This window comes from Prionailurus viverrinus, chromosome A1 (genome assembly GCF_022837055.1).
Source record: "Prionailurus viverrinus isolate Anna chromosome A1, UM_Priviv_1.0, whole genome shotgun sequence".
NCBI classification, from domain to species: domain Eukaryota; kingdom Metazoa; phylum Chordata; class Mammalia; order Carnivora; family Felidae; genus Prionailurus; species Prionailurus viverrinus.
Window position 1 is genome coordinate 236,992,811 of NC_062561.1, and position 23,286 is coordinate 237,016,096.

Below are 23,286 nucleotides of genomic sequence, written 5' to 3' on the forward strand. Positions count from 1 at the left end.
TTTTCCAACATTCTGACTATTCCTACAGGGCAAGTCTTTCAGAAATTCCGAAACATTCTCACATTCAGCTTCACGCTATTCCTAAACCCGCAGAACATACGTCACACCTCCTCAGGACAAATGAAAGAGACCCACGCGTTAGAAAGTTAGGAAACCTGAAGAAAACTGAAGCCAGGGACAAAACCAGACTGTTCTAAAACGGCCACTCACAGTCTTTGTCATTCCACGCGGTCACAGGAAGAGACTCACGTCCACGCTGTGTTCCTTCCTTAGAGGCTGTAAATCCCACCTTCCGAAAGATAACTGAAAATCCCCACGGTTCATTAAGAAACTATAAAGATGTAAATGTTACAATTCGAAGGAAAAAGCTGGTAAAAGGATATCATCACATTTCTTCTGATATTCTGTTAATAAATTACTGCAACAAAGAAAAGAATTACGTTACCTTTTTGATCTGGAAAATACATTGTTAAAATCACATTTCAAAATATGCCAGGCACCCTTGTTCCTAGGTTTCTGGCAACAGATTTATGCTTAATATGTACGCGTGTGTGTGTGTATATATTGCAGCTGTATCATATATTGAATATATATATATATGTACACATCACCTTCAATTCCTTAGAGGCAGCGCTGCACGGATACATGAACTTTTAATTTAAATCCCTTTGACTGGAGTAACATCTTAGCCTATAAATTCATGTGACTTTTAGAATATTAAAAAAAAAAAAAAAAAAAAAAAAAAAAAAAGACTAAATCTCATCCCATGACTATGAAATACTTACTGTGAGGAAACCTGAGGTCCAGTCCTAAAGCTAAGAGGGCTTTAAAGACAGAAAACAGCTTGAAACAAAATGTCTACTCTGTCTAGCACAGATCACTTCCCAAGCTGTAAGGCTGGCTGTGAAGGCCTGTGGGCCAGTAACGCAATGTGAGTTGCACCGTGGCCCACAGCACGGGGGCTCCAGTGACAGACTCAAGGTCTCTTTGGCCCAGGGGTCTAACACACCACCTGCTCCGGCTTATCCGTTGGGTTCATGAAGTGCAACCAAACACTTGAAAACATACTCACTCTGTATTAATAATTTTTTGCTTCAAGGTAATTAATGCTTCAACATACTCGTTTAAATTCTGAAAGACAAAAACAGCTACAGTCAGCTACTTGTTTTATAAATTACACAGATTCTCTGTGTAACGTATTGTGAAACACGAACACGTTGTTCATTCACTCTGTGACATAAAAGCAGAAATGAAGACGCTACTCACTTTACCTATAAACACAGACCCACAGACTCCGAGTGATCTTGAACCCATGCTCTATCTCCCTGAATTTTTACGTGAATGACGCTCTCTCCCCGACAGCAAGGGAGCCGTGCTGAGGCCGTGACTTGTGCTCTCAATGAGAGTCTGGTGAGTAGTCAGTACCTTCGCTCACCAACTACCAGTCATCATCAGTCTACAACTTACTCTGCATTGTTTCTGAAGGGATTGAAGACAACCGAAAAGACACAGAAGTTACACACACACACACTAAAAATTAAAATAACACAGGAAGGACAAATAGGAATATTAAAATAGGGACCAGATTCAATAAAAAAAATTCATTTTATAAGGATCTGTAGATTTTAGGGACGAACTACAAATCCGGCTCTACATTGCTGCTATCGACAGGGAAAACATCATTAATTACACTGCTCAAAGTGTTTCTAAGATTTAAAAGCAAAATTTTTTTTCCTTAAGTGACTTTTTTCCCCTTCATGTCTGCACATTTCATTAGCAAATATTTCAGAAATAAGTACTTATTTTCACTGATTATACCAAAACACCTTTTTCTAGATAATCCAAATGATTTTGAGAATTAAAGAAACATCTCCCTCTACAGTACCACGTGCACCTTCTTCAGTCCTACACGTAACGCGATCGTTAAAATACAAACCGTATACACTGAAAGACATAAAGAAAAAATCTTAGCTCTCTTCTGGCCCCGCCCCCCAATGAAAGATCTCGATTCCACGTCGCCCATCTCCCTCCGGAACCGCTCCCACACACGACACTGGGTGTGCTCAGGGCACCAGGGGCCACTGCGGGACACGCGGGTTCTCCTCAGCCTTCACCCGCGCCCCACGAGCGTCCCTGCCCATCCCCTGTGAGACGCTGCTCCCCGTCCTTAGGATCAAGTGCAGACAGGCTCATGCAGCAGTGACAGTTACAGGCAATGCAAATCTCAGGGCCCTTATTTTTTTTTTTTTTTTTTACGTTTTATTTATTTTTGAGACAGAGAGACAGAGCATGAACGGGGGAGGGGCGGAGAGAGAGGGAGACACAGAATCGGAAGCAGGCTCCAGGCTCTGAGCCATCAGCCCAGAGCCCGACGCGGGGCCCGAACTCACGGACCGCGAGATCGTGACCTGAGCCGAAGTCGGACGCTTAACCCACTGAGCCCCCCAGGCGCCCCATCAGGGCCCTTATTTTTTCATTTGTGTTTCTCTAGGAGCGTGACTGACAAATCTCTCCCGGCTACTCACAGTTCTTCTCCTCTTAGTTAACAGCTCCTTCCTACTGTTTGCTCACGGGGAAGTTGCCCTTTCTGAGGGGCTGCCACATCTAAGGCACGGTGACATTTCATTAAATGTTACAAATGCATATACGGTATGTCAGGTGGCTACTGAAATACACCCACGCAGGCATGTATACGTCTTAAATACTCAGAGTTGAATCTGTCACTTTTTACAAAATTTCGGCTTCCTGATGTATTTAGAAAGTCCTATCCCACCCATGACGCTAAAATTAAGGGATTCTCCTCTATGCTGTCCTAGTACTTTTAGGCTTTCATATTTTGTATTTCTAGCTTTAACCGCTCCGGTGCTGTGTACAATCCAGACTCTCAACGCTGATGGTCAAAAGGGCAACAGGGGGCCCATTCATTTTTGTATTCAATGTATAGTTGGCCTCCCACGTTGAAGAAACAATCTTTCATTAACAAATTTGGGGTGTAGCAACAGACTTCTAGGCCCAGAGGGTAAGGAATGCATCTGCTTTGACGCCCTCCCCAAAAACCAGCTGAAACTGAAGTCAAGGAACTTTCCGCCAAAGGCAAGACCCACAAAGATGAGAGCAGAGTAAGAGGCCAATGGCAACTGGAAAGCAGTTCAAGAACACGGATTCAGGGGGCTCCAGAGAGCAGGGGGTGGGGGCGGGGAACGGGGACACCAGGTTCCTCTGCGACCAGAGGCCGGCAGGCGGTGCTAACGTGAGAACTGGTCGCAAGCTCTCTTGCAAGCATTTAATCCTCAAATTCCTACCTCTCTGCCACCATCCAGGAAAAGGTCTGCTGTGAGGAATTCTCCGCCCGGGACACTGAACGCAGTGCCAGAAACAAAGGGACGAGCCGCTCCTAAACACAGAGGGGACGCTGACCACCTCCGGGCCCCACGAAGCTGCCAGACACTGGCAGCCAGTCCTTTTGCCCTCCGGGCAGGAGACTGACCACACTTCGTCGGAGGAAGTGTAACCAGCCTGCAGATGAGATCTAAAGGTACTGACAGGAGATCTGCTTCAAATAAACGGCCCGCCAGACCTTCTGCGTGAAGCCCAGGGTCCTGAAGCCCCACACTCAGCGTTTCCCGCCAGCACCTTAGCCAACAGTTTTAATACGAACAAATAATCAAGGATTTCCGCCCATCAGAGAGAACCCTGAAGGTGAGCGAGAGAGACCAAAAGAAGACCAAGCAACTTGGAGTAAACAAAGACCGAGACGAAAACCGCAAGAACAGTAGTACAAGCTGAGGTTAAGTGATGCTACATTCACGAAACAACACTCGTAAAAGGAATGTACAGAGTTCCGAGGAACTTTATTACACCTCTTAAAGATTAAAAACACATACACGCACGAGGATGGCTAAAAAAACCACAGTGACAGACAACAGCAAGTGCTGGTGAGGGTGCAGAGACCGGAACCCTCCGAGTCGGGGGTGGGGGGCAGGAAACGGTGCAGCTGGGTCGAACGGTTGGGCAAGGGCTCAAATGTCAATCACCTGACCATCCAGCAATTCCACTCCTAGGTCCGTGCCCCGAGGAACCGAAAACACACGTCCCTGCCAACCCCGCACACTGTGGTTTACAGCATTAGTCACGCTAGACAAAGAAGTAAAAAATAAGCTAATAGAACGGATAAACAAAATGTCACACAGCCACATAACGTGATTACTCGGCAATGAAACGGATGAACGCCACCCGCTACCACAGGGGTAAACCTTGCAAACACACGCTACCCACACGAGCTCGCAAAAGGCTGTATGACTCCATTCACGTGAATTGCCCGTAATAGGCAGATCCAGAGACAGAAAGGAGATTGGCGCTTGCCAGGGACGGGGGGCGGGGGAGACAGGGAATGACCGCTAATGCCCAAGAGGTTCCTGGCAGGGGCGAGTTGGGGGACTCGGGTGGAGAGGAACGTGTTTTACAAAGTGGTGACAGGGTTGCAAAACTGTGACCGAACTAAAAACCACTGAATCGCACACATAAAAAGGATGAATTTTATGGTATGTGAATTGTATCTCAATAAAACTGTCAGAACTAAATTAAAAACAGGGAAGCAAAATAAAAACCTCAAAAGAGTTGAGGATAAAGTTGAAAATAAAAGTTCCCCAGATAAAACGAAACACAGACCTAAGAATAAAGTAAAATAAAAAGCAATTAAAGTTGTCAGGGCAAGATCCCACATGCCCACCAAGTAAGAGCTCTAGACACAGTAACAGGAAAGACGGACAGATGATCAAAGTCATTCTGATACTCAAGGAAAACAAATCTCAGAACCAAAGCCAGACATTTCCAAACTGAAAGGTCCCAGCACATAAATAGAAACAGAATCCAAACCAGGAAACATCAGCACCAGGTTTCAGGGCATCGGAGACACAGCAAAGACCCTACAGGAATGCTGAGAGAAAAGTGAAACCAGCCAAGTCGCATGCAGAGAATCTGGAACCAGAATGGCTTCAGCCTTTACAACAATCTGGAAACCTAGAACCCTGCAAGTTTTGAAGGAAAAGTGAATTCCAAGGTAAAATTCTGTGCAAGCTAGCAATCAGTTGGGATGGTAAGACTGACACTCTTGGTTTTTTCCTCCAACAAGATTTTATGTAAATTCAAGTTAGCTGAAAATAGACTCTTCCCAGTCAGAAGTTCTACAAAGTTCTACAAAAGTTCTACTTCGCAGACATCCTTACTGAGGGAGGTACTGCAGGTCATGACCACACGTGACCCCCCCCCCCAAACTCCTGGAGTAAACCCAGAGAAGGCGACGTGGCACAAAAGACAGAGGTGACGAGAATCGAGAAGGCAGGGAGCAGGCCCCAAGGCTCTGCACGGAATTTCCCCCTTAAGGAGCAAACGACAGAGCATCTGGCGGAATGAAAGCCCTGAGGATATTCTGACCTAACTGGCAGAGAGCTGCAAGTCAACGTGGTTGGTTCGCACCATGCGTTTAAAGTATGATTTTTTTAAACACGAGTGATTCTTCCTTTTTTCCCATCCTCTTTCCAGTTCTTTGCTAGTGGATTTCATCTTCCCCACCTTGCTTCCAGATGCCGTTCTATAGTGCTAAGTACCATGCAAGAGACATTCCAGAAACCTCTAGAGTCCCACACAGCTGGATTCAAATTCCTGCCCCACCTCCTTCCAGCCCGGGAACCTTGGGCAGATTTATTTAGCCTCCCTTTGCCTCAGGACCCTTTCCAATCCTACAGATAAGGAGACAGAGCACTGGGAGGGACAGAGCTGGCCTGCTATTAGAAGTGAACAGGATGAGCCAGGAAAGGGTCAACCCGTCCCTGGCATACAGCAAAGAGTCCTTAACATGTTCAAGATGAGCAAGCTGAATTAAGGCTAGAATCACTCATCCGGGGAAACAAACAAAGAAAACACAAGAAAGGAAAAGTAATCACGATTTACTCCAGAGTACAGCTCTGAAGACCATACAGTCAGAATAACCTCCGCTCGGAGCAGGGACGGAACCGAAATCACACACGGGCTGAGAAGGCAGGGGAGCAGAGGGAGGGCAGGGGCCTCAGGGGCAGCAGGGTCCCGGCTGCAAGGAGTGCTCAGCGTGCACCTGCCGAGGTCAGCCATCCGACAGGATGCCTGACACTGAAGAGCAAGAAGCAGCAACACAAGTCTGTCACTTAACGCTATTAAGGTTCATTACAAAACGCACCGCGAACAATTCAAAGTGGGACGGGAGGGGGGTGGGGCTGGGGGCTGCTGGCTCTTGTCCGTCCGTGGACACATCTTGTCCATCTGGCCACCTCTCTAACCTGTGTTCGCCCACATGTGCTACAGGTAAGAAATGAAAACCACAAAACACAGCACCACACAGGGGAAAAGCAGACGAAGCAAAGACGAAACCACAGCACTCGAGGCCCTGACTTTTCCCTCTGAGCCCGCCTTCACGGCAGCTCAAATCCGGGCAGATCCTGCAGCACCCTGACAAGTCTTCTGTGTCTCTCCAATCCGGTCCAAACCGTCTCTAACTAACCAGCACATCTCAGGGCTGTGAGTGTGCAGCGGGCTGTGTCTAAGTGACTTTCGCTCATTTACGAGTGCACACGGCCCTAAGCCGCCCAGCCTCGGGAAGGAGGCAGGTGTGGGGAGCTCCCCTCCAGGACAGGCCGACGTGACGGGGTTCCCCGGGACCGCGGCTTCTCTCCCAGCCGTCTGGCTCTTCTGGAAGTCGCGCTGCAACGTCTGCCGGAAGGCTCGGGCTTCCTCCCGGTTGTCCCCCGTCGCTAACCCCACCTTGAGTCTCCCTCCAGCCCTCCGTCGCACTTACTCACTCGTCCACCAATACGGCTCCCGGACCAGCACGTCCCGTCACCCCTACTGACTCCCCAGTACTCCTCCTCCACAGCGCGCTGTTTCAATCTTATCCACGAAGGTCCTCTGGACGGTCACTGCGCACGTCTAGCACTTGACGAAAGTAAAGGGCACCACCGTTTGCTTACCTTCCCTCCCTTCTCCCAGGGACGTGGAACGGGAGCGGTGGCCGGAGGGCACAGGGCGAGGAGGGGCGGGACAACCTGGCAGGGGGCCGGCCCGCGGGGCCTGGGGCAGGCGAGAGGCCACCGGTGTGGTTAGGAAACCGGCACCGCCGAAGGGGTCAGCACGACGTGTAGACAGACAGCAAGTCAGTTAGCAGAGGTGGCGACAGGAGAAGTAGGGTGCCCAGGTCGACCTCCATCCACACTCACATCCGGGCTGGCAGGTTCTCGTCTGCGGTGGCTGTGCCGTGCACTGTGCGATGTTCGCGGCGTCTCTGGCCTTGGCTCACGAGGTGGCGGGGGCGCTCCCTCGGCCCCCCCAGGGCACGTGTGGGAACAAAGGACACGGCAGGTCTGAGACTGTCCCCAGAAAGGCCTGCTACAAGGGTGCCCGTGGTGGTGTGTGGGGAATTGGGATTCTAGAGGGTTCCCACCCTTCACTCGATGCTGAGTGGCTCCCTGTGCTGACCTGCAGTGTGGTTTCTGCCGAAACTTGCTTTCCTTCTGGAATCTGAGTGTGTATCCGCCCTACCAGCCCCCAGCAGACACTCCGTGTGTGTCACTGAGCACTGCTGGGTAACGTCACTTGAGTCCAGTCACCCTCGCTGGGCTTCCTCAGGGCCTTTCCGCCCGGCAGGGCAGACTCTGCTTTGTGCCCTCCGGCCGTAAGGCCCCTGGCGAGGAGGGGAGCGCACTCACGTGCATGCTCCTGGCCAACCCCTGACCCCGGGTGTGGGCTCACGGAGCCCTGACACAGCGTGGGCCCCACAACGTCTGCAGACCTCGCCAACGAGAACACGGGCTATGCTCCTGAAGCTTTCAGGGACACGAAATTCAGAGAGAGACTCCACAGAGGAGGCTGAAGAGACACAAGTGCTCTACAACACGTTTTCCTGACCGGGCCTCGAACCAGCGAGAGGCAGAAGCTCCTCCTTGGCCCGGAAGCAAACTGCGAGGGGCCCAGGGACTGGGCGAGCGGCTGCACCGACGCTCGCGTCAGGACTGGAGGGCAGCGGGCTCACCATGCTGAAGGGTGCTCGGATTTCTGGGCAACACAGCCCGAAGCGTGCAGGGCAGGGAAGGCGTGTGTGCACAGCAGGGACGAGGCCCACGAGCAAACCCCTGGACAATCGGCGAGTGGGGTGAAGAGAATGCTGGAGTTCCGCGTGCTATTCTGGCGACTTTCTTGTACGTTCTAAGTTGAGTCGTTTTTTTTTTTTTTTCAAAAGAAATTATTTTTAAAAATCACAGTAATCCATTAACCCCTAGGCTGGGGGTGATGTGGCTCGCTGCTCGCCTTGAATCCTCTCCAGGGTGCCACACACCTCCGCCTCCTCGTCCTGGCCAACTTTTTATCAACTGCAATCATTTAAAGTCCACACTGATCTCCACCAGAGCGGAGCGTGTCTCCTGAACGGTGAGTGAGGACCCCCCCGTGGACTCCTTGGCGTCGAGTGGCTGGGAACACGGCAGGAAGGTAGGGACGTTCCCCTCCGGCGCTGCTCCGGGTACTTCCCTGCCAGACCAGCTGAGTGGCTCTGCGTCCCGGGAAGGCAGGACACGGTGGCCCCCCTTCGGGCCACAACACTCTCCCTTCACTCTCTCTCCTTACTCAGCTAAGAATCATCCTCAGACCTCAGTTCAGACTCACTTCCTGTAGGAAGCCGCCTTCCGCTGCCCCGCCCCTCGGTGCTCTCGGGGTACCCCGTGCATCCCCCAACGTGGTACCTGTTTCCTACACTTGTTCTGTGGTTTTCTCGCCATCTGTAACCTGAACTAGAACACGAGCCTCAAGCCCCTCCTGTCCGTGACGGTGTTCCAAACTCATACCATGACGTGACACGCACACACGTTTGCTAAACGACCGACAATGCCGGACAAGGGAGTGTCCCTTGTAACACAACCACTTACAAACCACTTACAGTATGTCTAGGAGAGAACAGGTTTCAGGTTCTAAACCACAGGCAATTATCAGCGGGAGTCCAACACAAGTTTACATAAATCACAGGCTTGATTCTGCTCTGAGGACGGCCAGAGAGCATCTGCCCCGCATCCAGTCCAGTGACGCGAGCACAAAAGGATCACCATGTGCTTCGGCCTCTCATCAGGGTTCCCAGGGCTAAACGGTTTTGCTCCGCAGGGAGTGGAACCGGTGACAAGGGGGCCTCGCCTCCACCAGAACACAGCAGCCTGTGCCAGACCTAAAACAACCAGCTCGAGAACGGTCACTGGCAGCAGGGTAAGGACCCACACTGGATCCCGTGGCGTCCCACACTCAGGAACCCAGACGCACCTGGGGCCAGAGCTCAGTGACAAACCATGATCACCACTGAGGGTGACAAGACACAGGAGAGGAGGCACGAGACTACAAAACACAGAGGATGCAGAAGATGTGGTTAATCCGCACCCTGCGGGACGCAGCGACGACCACAGGGTACCACGAAAAAGACGGAGTGGGCAGGAGGAGGGGGGCAGGAGGGAAGATTTCCAGTGCAAGGACAGGACCGCGGGACTTAGGACAGACAGTCAGCTACCCGCCACGGTCCGCAACAAAGGCCTAGCACCCGCCTCCCGCAGGGATGACACCTGCCTGCTTGCCCGTGGTGTGCGAGATGCGGGGAGCTGTGCGACACTACACAGCAGGCTACCCTCTCTGTGCAGGGCACCCCCTTAGCTTCTCTGGCACAAGGCTGCCTCAAGTGTGGAACCCGCTGCGGTCCTGAGGCGCCTCTCCAAAAGGTGACCCCGCTCAGGCGGCCAGATCCTGCTCCCTGTTCTCCACGTTCCCCACCCTGACTTCGCGGGCTCCCATTTCCCTGTGCCCTTCTGTCCCCTTCGGTCCACACTTGCCTTCGGCCAGCAGCTTTCCCTTCACGGACCCCTCACGACAGCACCTCGTCTCATGATTGCCGCAGAAGTTTCCAAAGTTTCCGTAAGTGATAGAGCGTACCCTCCGGGCCGCTTCTGTTTTCCTAGAAGTCCCCTGGGCACCTGGGGGCACGGTGTACCACACAAATCGCCACACACACCACGTGTGACTGCAGCTGGGGATCCCCAATCCCGCGGTCGTTCCAGAACCTCACTCCCACGTTTCCAACGTCTCTTCTGGCCGCGTTTCTACTTCCCTTCCCTCCACCAGTGCTCAGCTGCTCAGGTTTTACTCTCTGGTCTTCTAGTTCCCAGACCTGGGACCCGTCTCCTCTTTGTAGATTCTCACATTTAGACCTTTTTCTTCTTTGTTCTCATCCCTGGGAAGCTTCAGTTCCCCCAGGCTTTTGTTATCACTAGCACGTACCACAGCTGGTGGCACCCCCTCCAATCCAAGCAGTACGTCACCACCTGCTATTTTGAGGGAAGACACGGCTACTACGTGGCAATCGTGCAAAACCTCGCTCCAGTCCATAAGCTGAGAATACTAACGCAGAACTGTAAGGTGGTGACCATCGAGATCTTCAATCGCCTGCCACAAACCTATTTTCCCAGCCTCACTTTGCAAAATTAAAGACTTGCTCGAGGCTCTACGCGTATCTGATCCTCCTCTTCCCCTAAAAAGACGTTCCAGGAAAAACCCCAAATGCAATGGAGTGTCCTGATTTAGGGAAGAGGTCTCCAAAGGCAGGCCCTGCTTTTGTGAATCAAGTTTCCCTGGAGCCCAAGCATGCCCGCTCCTTGCCTGCTGCCCGCACGGCGTGTGCCCTGCGATGACCAGGGGAGGAGCTGCCAACAGCCTGGATCTCAATGACCTTGCCCCCCAGGGAACCAGTCTGCAGGCCCCTGGATTGAAGAGACCTCACAGGTCTCCTACTGCTGTTCTGAGACCCAAGTCTGGGAATGCGGCAAGGGCAGGAGAGGGGGAGTCCTCGGCAAGATTCAGCGAGAATCTCTAGGCCAGAGATCGCGCTGGGTCACACAGGCTGGCAGCAGCGGGGAAGAGCAAGGAGTGGGGGGAAACGAACGCTGGGTCAAGGGAATGGGTTGACAGACTGGATGCAGGATGGGAGAGAAAGACAGGAACCAAGGATGACACTTAGTTTCCGGCCTACACGATGAGAAAGCTACAGTTGCTACTTTCAACTACCAGAGGACGGGGAACCCCCGCTCCTGAAGGAGGACCAAATCCACAACTGAAAAGTGAAATTCACACCAGTTGTTCTGCACAGAAGCCTCCAACAGCTCACTGTTCTTTCAGAGTAAAAGCCAAAATCCTTACGGTGTCCAGAAGAGCCCCACAATCAGGCCCTCCTCATTCTGCCTTCATCAGACTCCCTGACTGCTAATAAACTCCACCCAAAACTCACAGGTTGAAATCTGATCCCCAATGTGACAGCGTCTGGAGGTGGGGTCTTGGGAGGTGTTTAGGTCATGAGGGCAGAGCCCTCAGGAATGGGATTAGTGCCCTTTCCAAAAGACCCCAGAAAGCTCCCTTCCCTTTACACGGGGTGAGGACACGGCGAGAAGACAGACAGACACAAACCAGGAACCAGAACCACGCCGCCCCCCCACCCCGCCCTGAGCCCTAAATCTGCCTGTGCTGACCTAAGACCTCCCAGTCAACAGAACTATGAGGAATGAACTCCCATTGTATTTTACGGCGTTTTGTTACGCAGCCTAGAAGGGGTATGACATCCACGTTCACTCCACTGCAGCGACACTGGCCTTCTCTTCCCAAGCACATCCAGCATGCTCCTGTGTCGGGCGTCCACACCTGATCTGCCTGCTGGACGGGATGCTCTCCTCCCGAGATGTCGATGGGGTTCATTCTCACACTCCCTTTGCTCAAACAGAACCTTCTCAGAGAGGCCTTCCCAGGGCTTCCTATGTAAATTCCACCAACCAGTGGCCCCTTCCTGGCCCATTTGTTCTTTCTACCTCCTTTGCTTAATTTATCTCCAACATATTTATTATTTTCTCATGTAACTTGTTTAATCTGTTCCCTCCCCCCACCTCCTAAAATGGAAGCTCAAGAAATCAAGAATGTTTGCCTTTTTCCTCCTGCTGCCTAAAACACAGCAGGTTACCTATAAATAGTTTTGGATGAAACTGGCCCAAAGAATGCGGTTTATGAAAGATCCAAGAGACCTTCACTCAAGTTCCTGGGGTTTTGAGAGAAAATAAAAGCACATTATAGACACCTATCCAGCACAGCAGCTGAGCTCAGAAACGCTTTTCCTGCCAGTGCAGGACTCCCTTTCTCTCTCCCGTGCTCTCAACACTTAACATTTGGGATCACTTCACAGATAGTGCTCTTAAAAAAAAAAAAAAAAAAAAAAAAAACACACCTTATCTCGATGGCCTATCTGGCCTACATTCTTCTCTGGTCTCATCCCAGCAGCCACTCTCCCCTCCACACTGTGCTCATGCCAAGCAGACGCTGTTCTGCTCCCCAAAGACCCACTGCTCCCTCCCACCTCCGAACATCCCACCTGTTGGCTCCTCCATGTTGACCCCTCCACACAGGAAGGTCCTCTCCCGCTCTTCGGCTAACATTCAGGTCTCCCTACCTCACCCCCTCAAAAACCCTCTGCCCCCACAAGACCACCATTCCAACTCCTCCTTTATTTTCCTCCCAATCCTTAAAACCCTGTAAAGTCTTACTTGCACACACGAGTCTTACTTATAAAGGCAGATCGTGTGTTCTGCTCACTATGTCCCTGGTGCCTAGAACACCAGGCAGAAGGAGTGACAACTTCATGACATCTAGTAGGTAGGGCAGGGAGGGGCCCCACTTCACCACTAATGGTGCTGACAGAAGTTAAGAGACCCTCGATATGAGACAGCTAAGAGGATCAGGTCGGACACAAGTGCCTGGGACCGTTTCTACTACTTCACAAGACTTGGGGCCAGACACTAGTAACTCCTCTCCTGTCACCGTAGAGAACAGTCCCTCCTGCTGTTAGAAACTTCCAGTACGTGCACGCCTTTGATGAATGACCCTCCCCGCCAACCAGCACGGCCTGCCTCCGGGCAAGAAATATTTCAAGATGAGCCAGAGCAGCCCCAAACCTCGTCCTCGGAGAGGCAGCGGCCCCAAGCATTTCGCCCATCACCTGTCGGCCCCGGGGAAGCCCTGAGACTGGGGGAGTGAAGCAAGGGGCCCCGCCAGCGCTCGCTCACGCTGCCCCCCGCTCCCACCGCCGCATCCCGGTAAACGAGTGCCGGGTTGCAAGCCTAAATAAAGCAAAGGGGGCGGTTCCCAATACAACTGCAGTAGAAAGGGGGGCGGGCAGGGGAGGAGGGGGAGCTTCCGCCGTGGAGCGGGCGCAGCGCGCGCGGCGGGACCCCCAGCCCCACGCCCCGGCCGGCCGAGCTCCTCCGCGCCCCCGGCCCGGGAAGGCGCCGCACCTGCTGCAGGGAGGCGCAGCCCTGACACCGCGAGAGGTCCGCCGCCGTCCCGGGCGCCGCCGAATGGGTCTCGCCCGGCATCATGGTGCCAACGCCGGGCCCGGTGGGCCCGCGCGCCTCAGGGACCCGCGGCCCGGGCCCTGTCCTCCCTCTGCTGACGCCGCCGGGGCCGCCGCCTGCCAGGCCGCTTCCCGCCGGGTCCGGGCGGGTCCATCCGTGCACAGAGGTCCCCGTGGAGCTGGCGAAGGGCTCTCCCAACCGGAGCCGCCTCGGGCACTAGAGAGAAACGCGACCCGGCGCGGCCCCCGAGCGCGACAGCGCCCAGCCAGGACCCCGCCCCGCCCTAGCTCGCCCCGCCCCTCTCCGCGGCTTGGGGCTGCCCGCGGCGCCGCCTGAGCAAAATAGGGAGCGGAGCCGAGCCGAGGCGGCGGGAGAGGCGCCCACAAAGGAAAAGTCAGGGAGAGCAGAGGCATCGGAGGTGCACCCCTTGCGCCGAGTAGGGGGTTAATCTTTTATTGCCGGCTGGCTGTGTGGCAGGTTCCCATAGACACCTACAGCCCTCAGCGAGGGGGCGGTGACCCCCTTGATGACGTCACTCAGGCGCCTGCAGCAATGGGAGGTCCCGCGCCGGGACGGGCAGGTGTGCGATTTGGAACTGGAGGGAACCGCTCTGTCCGAGCCCGGCCGGGTACCCGGAGGGGAAGGACGGACTACGCTTCCCGACGCCCCGTGCGGCGGACGACCCCGGGCGAGTCCTCCCGCCGTGCCGCGGCCTTCGCGACAGCGGCCGCTCCTTCCTGCGGGAACCGTCGTTCTTCCCGGCAGCTGGCCGCGCTTGCGGCGGTCGGTCGGTCGGTCGGTCTCTCTGCCAGGCCCCTCCCTGCGGCCCGAAGCCCTGGCTGGGGCGCCGCCGGTGACCCCAGTCACGGACGGTAGCAGGCCGCTCCCAAATCTCAAGTCTATACCCCTTGAGAGGGAAAAAACAAAACTCCTCCCCCTGGCCGCAATTCCTGGGTAAATTCGGGCCCTGATCCTCGGCTCGGACCGAAGGTCTTCACCTTATCCCCCGGCAGCAGAATTCTCTTCTTAACGATCCCAGCTCGTTACCGTATCACTGCCTGGCTCAGAAACTTCCCGCGGCTTCCCAACGTCCAAATTCTTAGCATTCGATACGAGCATTGTATGTGCTACCTAGACACCCAGACTTCACCGGCTTTTTCCAAAATGTTCAGTACGGACACTGCGACGGGAAACGGCCCTCCCCAGAGAGCAGTCTGGTTCCTCTACAAATACCGCACCCCTGCCCCTTCTTACACAATCTGTGGCTGCCACTTGCTGTGGAGCAAGGGACCAGGGCTCCGGACCTGACACCCAGATTTCCTGTCGTTGACACCTAAGGCGGTCCAGTACCTGACGGATCCATTTACCCCTGAGCGGAAAACAAGACCAGGGTTTACGGGGAAAGGAGATGAGCAGCAGCGCAGCGGGAAGCAGATGTACCTCGGAAGACCGTCGTGTGACCCATTAGAGAAAGGGGAGAGCAGACCATGTCTGCGTCCTGGTGACTTTCCATCTCTGGCTTCTGATCCAGACAAACGTGTCTTAACAGTAACTTCCCTTTTATTTAAAGTTTCCCAAATGAGTGTTTTTTTCCCAGGTTATTTGAGTGGAGGAGGCACCAGCTTACCCTCCAGCCTCATCTCCCTATACATTGCCCTCCACACCCACAGCACACCTGCTGTTGCTGGAACTCAGAACTCTCACTGCTGCCTTTCTGCCTTTGTCTTTCCGCCCGTTTCTTCCCCTTGCCTGGAACACCTTCCTCCCAGGTCTACTGGTTGTCATCTACCAGGTAATCCTTACAGGTCCCACATTTTATTCCACAACCTGAAGTGACACCTACCTTCTTTTCTTCCCCTTAGCACCAACTGATCTTTTTTTTTTTTTTTTAATTTCTTAAACTTTTATTTATTTTTGAGAGAGAGAGAGAGAGAGACAGAGCACGAGCAGAGGAGGGTCAAAGAGAGAGGGAGACACAGAATCTGAAGCAGGCTCCAGGCTCCAAACTGTCCGCAGAGAGCCTGACGCCCGACGTGGGGCTCGAACTCACGAACCGCCAGATCATGACCTGAGCTGAAGTTGCTCAACCGACTGAGCCACCCAGGCGCCCCCTGACTGATCTTTTTGTAACCCTGCATTTAGACTTGGATTACAGTGATTGTCATGTCTTCTGAGACCTCTCAGTTTTCCTTATAAACCTCGTGAAGTGCTGTACACAGTAGGTACTCAATGAATGTCAGAGTGAATCAAATTTGCTACAACTAATTGAAGGTAAAAAAAAAATTAAGCATTTAACATTCAAAACTGAACGCGCATTTTCTTCTTAAACCATTCCTGAAGACGTTCAAAGAAACAAGCGTTTTGTTCATATAACGTAGGGTAGACAAACTCTACAAAGGGCCGCATAATAAATGTTTTAGGCTTTTGGGGGCCACGTAGATCTACTGTGTATTTGTCATTATTTTTGGTTTTTAAAGAATCATTTAAAAATGTAAAACTTGGGGTGTTTGGCTGGCTTAGTCCATGAAGCATGCGACTCTTGATCTTGGGGTCATGAGTTCAAGCCCCAGGTCGTGTACAGAGATTACTTAAAAATATATATTTTGGGGCACCTGGTGGCTCAGCCAGTTAAGCCTGTGACTTTGGCTTAGGTCATGATCTCGACATTCGTGAGTTCCAGCCCCGTGTGGGACTCTGTGCTGACGGCTCAAAGCCTTAACCTGCTTCGGATTCTGTGTCTCCCTCTCTCGCTGCCCCTCCCCGGCTCACGCTCTGTCTCCCTCTCCCTCTCTCTCTCAAAAATAAACATGAGAAACAAATAAATTAAGTTTGTTAAAAGAAATGTAAAACTCATTCTTACCTTGCCAGCTGAACAAAACCACATGTTATACGTGGTGATGGAAACTGATGTAGGGCCACTAATTGAGGAATGCCGAAAATTACATTTTTCCTCTTTCCCCATTTCCCACAGCCACACCTGTCTCATTGTTGTCATGGAAAAAAGCCAGCAAACGTCTACACTACAGAAAGTCGCGAACAGTGAATTTGGAACCACATACCTGCCTTTAAATTGTCAAGTGAGTGGCCTATTTGAGCCGGTGTTTTCTTATAAAGGATTACCTGTCATTTAGGGGAAAAGCAACCAGGACAGATCCAAATCCATAGGATCTATGAAGCAGAGAGTACTTAGTAACAAGTTATCGATGGTATCCATTTCGGAAAACAAATATGTCTTTAGCTTACTTGTACAAAACTAATTTGTGGTCTCTTGGGTTTGGTTTTGTTTGTTTTTTTTTAATCATTTTTTCTTACCAAATTTACAAGAAAAACATTGCATTTTTCTGTTCGAGCATCCTCAGGCCTGGAGAGATGTCTAGATTCTGGCTTCTGATGAGGGGGCTCCCTTGTACATGTGGAGCCCAGTCAGTTGTTTAGAGGAACTGACTCAAAGGCTCAGTTCTTGCCTCACGGCCTCCCAGACGCTCAGTAACATCTCCAAACTAAAGCTTTAGAACGTAACATAATTTGGATGTTAGTTACACTGATGACTTAATTCATTAATGTCGTCTTCCCCTGAAATGGTTAATAGATTTGGTCTAGAAGCCAAGGAGATATGAACTCAAAACGGAAAGATACTTGTTCTTTGCAAGTTCCTATGTTTTGCTTTACGAAGAGCTATTCCTTCATCTGATGCGCTTCTGCATCATAAAAATCAACCACATTATGTCTCTTAAAATCCCTGGCTACGTTTCGTGGAGTGGTTTCCAGCTCTGACTCCAGCTCTGACAGTTTATAATTCAGACAGCATCTGAAGAAGTTAATTTCTGGACCTGTGATGTCATGCTAACAAATGGCCACCAGATGTCAGTCTTTCCTTGTGTTTTTAGACACAAATGGCCTTCGGAACCACATTTACGGTTCTATTTGTGTGGCATCCTCAGTGGAAGGCACTTTTCAGGGAGCATCTGCCCCCTCACAGTCCATCACGCATGGTCCTAAGCTCTCTTTGCTCTGGTGTCACTGTCCTGGGTTACGGCAGTGACTTGTCCCCACGGGCCACTACTCGGCCCTGGGCCCTCGCTTAGAGCCCAGCTCCCACCCTCGAAGTGATGCAGAGTTGGGGGGCAACGCGGCCGCTTCCTGGAAGATGGAGCTCGCTCAGAAAGCCGAAGAATCCATTTTTCAAGACAAGCATCATTGGGAGGAGAACGCAGAACCCATGTGAGTGTTAATGATGAAGCATGACTTTAAAGGACTTTCACGGTTCCACGGGAGTTCAGGCTCACTCCCCTCGTGGGGTGTTCCGTGAACACCAGGCAGCAGTAAACCGCTTGTCCCGAGTCGCTTCTGGGGATTTGCAGAGGGAGGTTGGGGTCTCGGGGGCAAGGGAGAGAGGCTTCCCTCAGGGAGGGCTGGTGGGCGGGGTGCGACCCACCCACCCCAAAGGAGAGGGAGGGAAGGAGGGAGGGGGCTGTGGGATGGCCCACCCCAAGCCAGGCACTTGCCCTGGTGTCATTCCAAGGGGACCCACTCCTGAGGCTGTGGGAGGTGGGGCGCGCGGGGAGTGAGCCACGCTTTTGCGGGCGGGGGACAAAAGGTGAGGGTTTTCTGCCCACTGGATATCGTGGACCTGTTGGTGAAAGCCGCTCGGGACCCAGAGGGCGGCCCGAGGGAGGCAAGCTGCCTGGCAGGTGTTCTCGATGCCACGGCCAAGGCAGAGTGGAAGCAGGCAGCCGGACGTCCAATGTGGCTCCTCCGCCACCGTCAGAAGCACTGCCGCTGGGAAGGGTCCGCTTGGGCCCCCTCCTGGGTCTTGTACCAGCCGCAGACCAGGGCAGGGCAGCGGCTCAACAGCGTCAGGTTTTCCGCGGCATTCGAGAACTCCCCGGCGCCCCGGCCCCTGGCGTGCAAGTACCTTCTCCCGGTTGACTGTCAGCAGCAGGGGCCTGGCCCAGAAGACCCTCTGTGCTCCTCACTTGCCCCCCCAGGGGGCAGAGAGGAGCCCCAGGGCACTGAGGGGTAGGGAGCTCCCGCCTCCCAGCCCCACCCCTCCCCTGCTACCCGCCCTGCCCTGCGGTACTGGGACCCTTGAGCTGGGCCTGCTGGGCTCCCGCTGCTGGGGACCCGCAGACTCTGCCCAGAGGCTGCTCCGCAGCGGTGGGAGGAGGGAGAAGGGCCTGGGCCTCCCTTTTGGTGCTGGCGGATTCCAGGCCCTGTCAGTGTCTCTGCCTCGCTTTGCCCTGGGCCACGTCTGAGTCCTCGGAGAGTCCCTTCCCAGCCCCACAGGGCCCCTCCTCCCACGTCTGAACCTGAGCTCCAGGGGACGTCCTCCAGGCTTCTGTTCTTGCAGGTTCTGTCCTTTGCCCGAGGTCACCTGCAGCCTGCGGGATGGCAGGTGCCTCTGGCAGCACCGAGGTCCCCGTCCTGAAAGGAGGGGACCCCCCCCCCAACAGCCTGCTTGTCCACGTCGCACTCTGACCCCGAGCTGAGCAGCCTGGGAACCCAAGTCACCGCAGAACCAACCACGAGGGACCGTAACTTCTCCTCCGCCTGGAGGGCCCAGGCCCTGGCTGCAGCAGAGAAAAAGCCGGCCAGGCCTCCCCTCCCCTCCCCTAACCCTAACCCTAACCCTGACCCCTCCCCCTTTCCCACCCCGCCCGGCCTCCCCCTCCCCCAGCCTCCCTGGGGCATCCCGGCACAGGCTGGAGCTCAGCCGGTGGGAGAAGTCAAGCCCAAGACAGGAGGTGAGCGGCCAGCAAGCTGTGCTGGGCTTCGTGTGGACGGAGACGCCTGCGAGGCCACGGGCCCAACACGGGGTCCAGGGTACCAGGGGCCCCAGACAGCCCGCGCCGTGGGGACTGGTGACAGAGAGCTCAGTCAGTGGAATGACTTCGCGGTGGCCCTGCCCAGGGTTGTTCTTGCTCACCTGCTGCACTTGTGCGGACCCTGCGGTCACTGCCCTCCCTCCTCTGCCCCCTGGGCCGTGCCTCGAAGGGGGCTCCAGGCACCTGGCTGCGCGCCGGCCTGCACAGGACGCCCCTCTGGGCCGCCACTGAGGGGCGGTGCCGGGCGTCCCGGTGGCGGCTCCTCCCCTGGGAGTCTCCTTGGTGCTGCCGCGTAGGCCTTGGTGCCTCGTCCCCTTGTCTTATTTGGCTGTCCTCCCCGCTCGGCCCCCTCGCCTCCCCACACGGCCAATCACCTGCGGCCCTGCTGGTGCCACGTCCCCACCATCGAGCTCCCCTCCACGGCCGCCACTACCATCCGGGGACCGGCAGCCCCCAGACTGCTCCCCAGCCCCCGGGAGCCCCCCCCCCAGCCAGCTCCCGCCCTTCGCCACCAGCCGAGATCGGTGTCCAGCTGTCCATGAGGACGACACCGCCGACAGGAGAGAGGCGGACAGGCTGTGGATCGAGGCACCGTCTCCCTCTCCGCCAGAAACAGGATTTGGACTCCTCTCCACCGTCGCCAAGGCTCCCCGGGCTCCGGTCCGGGCCACGCTTCGTGCCAAGTGACCCCACGGTCCTCCGGATCTGGCCGGCCCTCTGCCTCACCCGGTCTCAACCCAGATGTTACCTGCTCAGACCTTCCAGGCCCCTGTGCCCACCCCGCCCCACGGCTCCTGCGTTTTCCTTCCCCACAGTAGCCCCGTTCTCCCAGGAGGAAGGTGAATGTGAGATGTGAAGGGGCCTCGCTGTATCCACGCCGGGCCTCGTCCGCTGTCCTCCCTGGACCGGGGGCGGAGGGGCAGCCGCCTCCCCAGCCCCTCGCCGCCTCCCCAGCCCCTCGCCGCCTCCCCAGCTCTTCTCCATCTTACGCGCTTCCTGCAAATGTACCTTAACAGCGGCCTCTTCCCTGCTCACCTCCAGGTGCCCTGAGACCAGACCCAGAGGCCACGCTTCGTCCACCTTCTTTCTTCCCTTCCCCCACACTTGTTCATCACGTGGCAAACGTTGCCGGATGACTGTGTGCGCCAGGCACGCGGCGCCTCGGGGAGGGGAGGCCGGACACGGCCCTGCCCTCGGGCCGCTCGCTCCCCGGCTTCCTGCGCAGCCCCTTTGTCTGCCTGGACCCTCCTCAGCGACCCGCTCCTTCCAGGCGCCCGCGCCGCAGGCCCAGCCAGCTTCCAGCACCTTCCAGCGCCAAGACCTGCTACGCGATTTGCGTGGCCCAGTGCAAGATGAAAACGCCAGGCCCTGTGTTCACCCGTACTGAGGCTTCGAAGGCACCGACAGCAGAGCGTGAGGACGAGAGCGGAGGGGGCACCCCACACCCAGGGAAGCTCCCTGCCAGCGGCCTCCTGGCCACACCCCTCCCGGCCCCCTCGCCTGCAGGGACAGGCCTCCTCCCAGTCCAGAGTCACAGAGTCACCCCAGCCTCGCCCTCAGACTCTGCGCACTGAAGGGGCGCTTTGCCTCTAATGGCCCAGCCCTCCCTGTTCTAGGCACGTCCATCCGGCCGGTCCACGGGCACCGACCCATATCACCCTCACCAAACTCGGATTCCAGGTCTCACATTGCCCTTTCCGTTTGTCCGTCCAGGCCTTTGGTGATTCCGGTTACACAGCAGCTCTCCTGCCCGCCCATGCTGGATGTCTGTCCTCTCTCCTGGGGCCGTGGACATAAGACCCGAGGGAGCCCAAGAGGAGCCTGAGAATGGAATGTTCCTAAGAGGGAACGTTGGGGGAAAGGCGGCGTTGGGAGCAGCTGACCTCACGGGATTTTTAGGCAGATGGAGTGACCACGTGTGACCTGGGGGACAATGGACTCGATATCAAGGGGGTCAGACCTAGAGGGTGGGGGATTCTGGGCAAACACTTAGCAGGACTCTTGAGGACAATGCAGAGATGAGCACGGAAGCCTAGAAGGCGGGGCCTGGCCGAGCAGAGGGTCGGGGCCTGGCCAACACTGGGTCAGGAGAGACTGTCACGATGGGAGGCAGCTACTGTCACGGGGCTCTGGTCCCCACCACACCACACCTGCCACCAGGCCTCCTCCGGGACGCCTCCTTGAGGAGGGCTCTCACTCCCAGAGAAAACGGACCTGTGCCAGAGTGAGAGCCGAGGCCTGGTGAAGGGGGCTCCGCTCCGAGGAGGTCCCCCAGGGCGTTTCCACATCAGACGCCTGGTAAAGAATCTTCCAGCCTTACCACCTCGGGGCTGAGAGGGTGGGTCCCTGCATCGGGGTGACAGGAGCAAGGCAGGCGTCACAGGGATCCCTGCTCACCGATGCCCTCGCTAAGGCTGTCCGCTGCCTTAGTACCTGCCTGCTGGTTTAGAACTGGTCCCCTGGTCCTTCTAGGCAAGTCTGAAGGACGGGGTCTCTAAGGGGCGCTGTCCAGGGAAGGCCGGGCTCCTTCGAGGACGGACTCCCTCATGGGAGTCCCAGCTGCTGAGTCGCCCAGAACCCAGGGCAGCTGTCGCCTGCCAGCTGCACTGCCCACCCTCTCCCCCTGCCGCGGCCCTGGAGGTCCCTCCCCGGGGGTCTGGTGCCACCTCCCTACGTCCAGCACAGAGGCTAAGCCCTGTGCTGACCTCTGGCCGTGGGCCTCACAGGGTGCCAGGCGTTCTGTTGTAGGGTTCCTCGGAGACCGCTCTGATTTTCCATCCCTCTCCGCGTGGGGGGCCCCGTGCCGTCCCCTCACCCGCTTGCACCGTGCGCCCTCCCAGCCCCGTGGGTTCAGGTCCCACGGCCTCCGCCCATGCGCCCACATCCTCATGGCCCCGAGCACCTGCTCTGGAACTGGTCCGTTCCTGCACTGCCTGACGTTTCCTGGGCTCCCCTCCCTTAGCACCCCTGCCTTGCTTACCATCATCCACGGGACCGCCGGAGGTCTGGTGAGCCCTATTCAAGGTCTGGCACGACCTAGCCCCCTGGTGTCTTCAGTCCCACGCGGGCAAGTATCGTCACAGATTTGTGTGCTTGGTGTAGGGGGTTTCCACTGGGCTCTGCTAGGGGGCCTGAGGCTGGGGGCTACTCCGAGCAGGTCTCCTGGGTCTCCGGCCGGGGCGATCCTATGCCCTGTGCGCCGTCCCCCACGTCTCACGCCAGCCTCCAGGAACGCCTGGCCCAGTCCCGTGGTCGTCGTAGCTGTCTCCGGACTTGCCCCACGACCTGGGGCGGGGGTGGGGGGGGGTGGGGGTGGGGGAGGCACAGAAGCACCCTGGTGGGGAACTGCTACTCTATATCTAAGCAGTGGCTTTTGAGATGTTCTCGGTGGCTGGAAGAGGGCCACTGGAGTCAAGGGAAAGGCTTTTTTTTTTTTTTTTTTCTGGAGAAGGAGTGAAGAAGCAGTCATTCACCAAAGAGTTGTTGAAAGGATCAATGAGCACATGAATATGTGGATATTCATCTGAATAAAAGTATAACCTTGTGAGATTAAACACCGGGAGCTCCGGCAATCACACTCCTTGGTATTTAAACAAATGACTTGAAGACGTATCTCCTTGAGAAGGCCTGCACACATGTTTACAGCAACTTTATTACAAATTGTCAAAACTTGGAGGTAACCAAGATGTCCCTCAGTAGGCGAGTAGATAAACCGGGGTCCATCCAGACAGTGGAATATTATTCGGCACTAAAAAGAACTGAGCTGTTGAGCCGTGAAAAGACAGAGAGGGGAATCTTAAATGCGTATTTTTAATTTTATTTTTTTTAAGTTTATTTATTTATTTTGAGAGAGAGAGAGAGGACATGATCGGGGAGGGGGCAGAGAGAGACGGAGACAGAGAATCCCAAGCGGGCTCTGTGCTGTCAGCACAGAGCCTGACGTGGGGCTCGAACTTACAAATTGTGAGATTGTAATCAACAACAGGACACTTAACCAGCTGAGCCGCCCGGGCACCCCAAATGCA

General features: G+C 55.0%; 1 protein-coding gene and 1 long non-coding RNA gene across 6 annotated transcripts in view; one reads left to right on the forward strand and one right to left on the reverse strand.

Annotated features, from left to right (window-relative positions):
* The window catches only part of ICE1 (interactor of little elongation complex ELL subunit 1), a 57,172-nt gene extending 43,491 nt beyond the window's left edge, over nucleotides 1–13,681 (reverse strand). For all 3 annotated transcript variants that reach the window (XR_007151107.1, XM_047853875.1, XM_047853862.1), the window contains exons 1-3: nucleotides 13,377–13,681; nucleotides 1,073–1,131; nucleotides 384–418 (exon numbers count right to left, since the gene is read on the reverse strand). Coding sequence is in view for 2 of the 3 variants with exons in the window: in XM_047853875.1 (XP_047709831.1) it covers nucleotides 384–418; nucleotides 1,073–1,131; nucleotides 13,377–13,460 (178 nt within the window). In the remaining variant the exon portion in view is untranslated. The remainder of the gene's footprint in view (nucleotides 1–383; nucleotides 419–1,072; nucleotides 1,132–13,376) is intronic.
* A 317-nt stretch (nucleotides 13,682–13,998) lies between these two features.
* LOC125173083 (uncharacterized) lies at nucleotides 13,999–22,858 on the forward strand. 3 transcript variants are annotated; one of them, XR_007154918.1, is made up of 5 exons: nucleotides 13,999–15,228; nucleotides 16,408–17,657; nucleotides 18,787–20,100; nucleotides 20,303–20,674; nucleotides 20,975–22,858. It is a non-coding gene; the product is annotated as an uncharacterized LOC125173083 (long non-coding RNA). The 3 variants fall into 3 exon arrangements; XR_007154920.1 differs by having other exon boundaries at nucleotides 16,408–16,513; nucleotides 17,522–17,657; nucleotides 18,787–20,674; XR_007154917.1 differs by having other exon boundaries at nucleotides 18,787–20,674.
* The last annotated feature ends 428 nt before the right edge of the window (nucleotides 22,859–23,286 follow it).